Source organism: Bidens hawaiensis, unplaced genomic scaffold, assembly GCF_021521415.1.
Source record: "Bidens hawaiensis isolate Kalapana, Puna unplaced genomic scaffold, B.hawaiensis_p1.1 tig00009970_1, whole genome shotgun sequence".
Classification (NCBI taxonomy): Eukaryota; Viridiplantae; Streptophyta; class Magnoliopsida; order Asterales; family Asteraceae; genus Bidens; species Bidens hawaiensis.
Genome location: NW_027491757.1, coordinates 128,144 through 132,425, shown reverse-complemented (window position 1 = coordinate 132,425; position 4,282 = coordinate 128,144). Strand labels below are relative to the sequence as shown.

The following is a 4,282-nucleotide window of genomic DNA, read 5'->3' as shown; positions in this document are numbered from 1 at the left end:
GACCTATACGCGGCGTATTGGTTTGAATAATACGCCGCGTATAGATCTATACGCGGCGTATTAGTGTGATTACAACTTGCCCTGCAAAAGCTGGGTTAGGTTTTCAACTCGTACATTATACTCCGCGTATAGGTCTATACGCGGCGTATTACTTTTGCTGAATTATTGGAGCCCGGCTCCCCTCCCTTCCCCTCCTTTCGTTTCTCTATTATAAAGCATGCGTGTTTGATCGACATTCAACCAAAAAACGATATAACATTTGTATTATATATATACCCAGAATGTTTTGGTTTAACCATTTATTTCCGGAGGAGGAGCCGGGTTACGCCGCTAACGATTAGCCTGGCACGTCGTGGTTACCCGACTTGAACCAGGTTTCGTTATATATTTATTTAGTATGAATTTGGTAGTTTTTTTTTACTAACACATGCTACATTACGTTTTGTCAGGAGTATGTTGGGTATGATACCCAGCCCCAACAACCTTATTGTCAGGCCGAACAGTTTTATGGTAACACTGGCTCGCCGGGCTTGCCAAACTTGAACCAGGTTTCGTTATAGCTGTTATTATTATCACTAGCACTGTTGTTTGAATTTCTAATTTATGTATTGTAGGAGTACTTCATGTCAGATTACGGTATTCAACCGGCGTACCCGTCACCGTCAGGCTTTGTCATCGTACCAACCACTGGTAGCAAATGATCCTTTTTATGGAACCGAGTCTTCATCGCACCATGGGCGAAACGTTCATGCCGGGCCAAACCCAAATAACGAAGACGAGTACGATGACGACTACATACGCGAAGTGAAGGTTTCGTATAAAACAGATGCTGTAAAACACCGTGTTTTTTGTTTAAGTTAATATTATTTATTTTTATGTTATTTAATAAACGGCCTAATAAATTGCGTTAAACTGTTTCAGATTTTTAAGAGCTGCGAGGAGCTGGAGAAATGGGTAAAAATTAGAGGACGGGAGCATGGGTTTGTTGTTGTAGGCCAGCGGTCAAGGAAAAGCGCCGTGGACCTTGCATGCAATCGTGGGGGGCGAACCCAAAATAAAGGCGACGATGAGACGTACCGGCAGCATAAAAAAATGTTATTCGTTGAAGATCCTGGGCAAGTACGACTCGAGGGGTGCCTGTTGGAGGGTTCAAGTGGTAAACGAGACTCACAACAACGATCCCGTTGAATTCGAGGAGGGGTGTGCGTCTTTTAGAAAAATGAATAGCGACCAGCTGGATATGGTTGAGAGTTTACACAGGACCGGCATTAAGCCGCAACAAATCGAAGCAGCCCTCCGCGAAAAGTTTCCCGGTGTGCAACCTCTAATAAAAGATATATACAACCACACCTCCAAGATTAGGAGGGATGGGCTACAAGGCGACACCCCTATGAAGGTAGTTCAAAACATTTGTAGTTTTAATGTGTACTTGTCCTGCTTGTAATATTTACTAAACTTTTATTTCATCCAATGCAGGCGCTGGAAAACTTTCTCCCAGACAACGATTTCATGTTCTATGCCCCGGGATAGTGATACCGACGACAGGATAGAGGAAATTTTCATCTGTCATAATAAGTCACATAAGATGTGGTGTGCGTTCCCCGAGGTATTGATGATTGACATGACGTACAACACCAACATGTACGATTGGCCGTTGGTTCAGTTTATCGGTGTGACGTCGACATCAAAGTCGTTTTGTATCGCCACAGCGTTTGTTATCAGGGAACGGCAGAGGAACTTTACCTGGGCTCTGGAGAAACTTAAACAAATGCTTGATGACTGCATGGAGACACGCGTGATCCTGACTGACGTGGACCAGGCCCTCATGAACACCTGCGACGCGGTCTTCCCTAATGCCACCAAAAATTTATGCAGGTGGCATATATCCGAGAATATAAGGAGAAAATTTAAGGGCCTATGTAAGACGGATATGGGGACGGACTTTGCATACTTGTGGAAGGTCCTGTATCAGTCTCCGACGATACAGGAGTACGACAATCGTCGCATCAACATGGAGCGTCATTTGATGCAAGACAATAGAGCAGGTGAGTCCTTCGAACCGGATAACAGTTTTTAATAGCCTAAACATACGTGTTAATAACGTTTCCCTTTATCTTTCAGAGGTCTGGCAATACATTCGCACCAGCTGGCTGGATCCATACAGACACAAGTTTGTAGCATGCTGGATCGACGAACGCCGAAACTACGGTGAAACTACGACGAACCGAGTTGAGAGCCAGCATGCAAATCTGAAAAGGTACCTCGGTGGAAGCAACAACTCGCTCGACACAATTGCCAGGCACATCCTTAAAATGGTCGACTCGCAGATGAAAGAGATCGGTAAATCTTTTCACGAATCTCGTTCCAAGGTCATGGAAGGACATCGACAGCACGTCTGGTTGAAGAAGTTAATAAACAGGGTGTCGACTCACGCCCTGGGTCTACTTGTGAACGAGTATGAGTTGATGCACAAGTTGCGTGACGGCGAGGCGTCATGCGACCACCATTTGTATTCGTCTTCGGGGTTGCCATGTGCTTGTCGGTTGAGGGATACATAGTTAACGACACGTGTATCCCAATAAAGGATGTTGACCAGTTCTAGAGGAGGCTTAATTATTATTGTTATTATTGTAATTGTTATTGTTATAATTATTATTATTTATTATTATAGTTTGTGGACGACGAGATTGAGGACGAGCTCAAGCAGATGGGGCGGGGCTAGGGCTATGTCCGTGGCCGAGGCCAGGACCAGGGGCGGGGCCGTGGACCACCAGAGGGTGACGATGTGTTGGTCACCTACCCTCATGTGCAGTTTGATAAGGGTTCTCCCACCCACACACGATACCTTCGCCTACGCCAGATGCACCCGTTTCCCAGCACGATTATATCCTAGTCATTTTTGGAGTCTTGTGACGCTCACCAACGGGTGGCTGAGTACATTGGACATGATACGTCCTGGAGCCGATGCTTCAGTATGCCACTATCAGCCCACCGGAAGCTAGGGCTGGCAATTCGTGTCTTAACAGGTTTAACAGGTATGAAGCGACACGCAAAACAAAAGTATAAAACATGATTACGACTTGTTTAACTACTTTATATGTCATGACTATAAGACAGTTTTAAGCTTCATGTACCAATAAGGGAATATAATGGAGTCTAGCTTACTGCTTTCAATTATTTAAGAAAATTAAAAAATCACATACCGCATTTTTTTGCTTAACAGGTCTTATCGTGTATTTAACAGGTACCCAATTGCCAGCCCTACCGGAAGCTGACACTGGAGGTTTACTGCACGATACGCGTTATGAAAGTTTACTCCACATTGTTATATTATATTATATTATATTATATTATATTATATTATATTATATTATATTATTATTATATTATATTATATTATATTATATTATTGCAGGCCCCGCGCGTCTGGTACTTTAGAGATTCAGATGAGGGTGCGCGCCGATACGACACAGTCGGAGGTTTACTTCCGCATGTTCAGGCAGGACGTCCATCTCTCGATGGAGGAGTTCGCGGTTGCTCTGGGCTTATACACCGCGGAGGAGGTATGCAGCCCGATATACACGGAGAACATCCACCAGATGCCGGAGGACGACCTGCGGGTATGGTGGCGGGCCATCAACGATCACGACTTCGGGGATAGGGCCTTGGACACCAAGTCCAAGGTCTCGGCTATTAGGGACTCGCTGCACAGGTACGTTCTTAAAATGTATTGTATTGTTTAGTATATTATATTATATTATATTATATTATATTATATTATATTATATTATATTATATTATATTATATTATATTATATTATATTATATTATATTATGTGTTGTAAAACACACTTATTTTCCGCACCTTTTATCTACGTATTATATTATATTTTATGTATTTTAAGGTTGTTCTTCATAAGCTAATCTTTCATTTTAACTAATCTTTCATTTTAACTAGCTTCTTAATACTTAAAGCTTGATGTTACAACATATATATAATATACACTCCTTGTTTACCTTCGGTCTTTCATTTCTCCGGTCTCGGCCGGTTGAAATGTCGGGCTAGTAAGGCAAGGTTACATGGAGGACTTTGTAGTCCTTGTTTATATATTTAACAAATCTAACCATATAACTTGTTATACTTGCTTAACTTCTACATATTTTAGTTTATTTTTCATATTTGTCAAGTTCCATGGCATTGGGTATATGGTGACTAGCCTCGGTTTCATCCCGGGTTGAGAACCGAACCAAAAACCGAACTTTTGTTTAAAAGCTTTATTGT

General features: G+C 42.4%; 1 protein-coding gene across 1 annotated transcript; it reads left to right on the top strand.

Annotated features, from left to right (window-relative positions):
* The first annotated feature begins 1,621 nt into the window (after positions 1-1,621).
* Positions 1,622-2,558, top strand: LOC143534000 (protein FAR-RED IMPAIRED RESPONSE 1-like). Its single transcript, XM_077028614.1, has 2 exons — positions 1,622-2,045; positions 2,122-2,558. The coding sequence occupies exons 1-2, from the start codon at positions 1,622-1,624 to the stop codon at positions 2,556-2,558; spliced, it is 861 nt and encodes a 286-aa protein (XP_076884729.1).
* Positions 2,559-4,282: the final 1,724 nt, after the last annotated feature.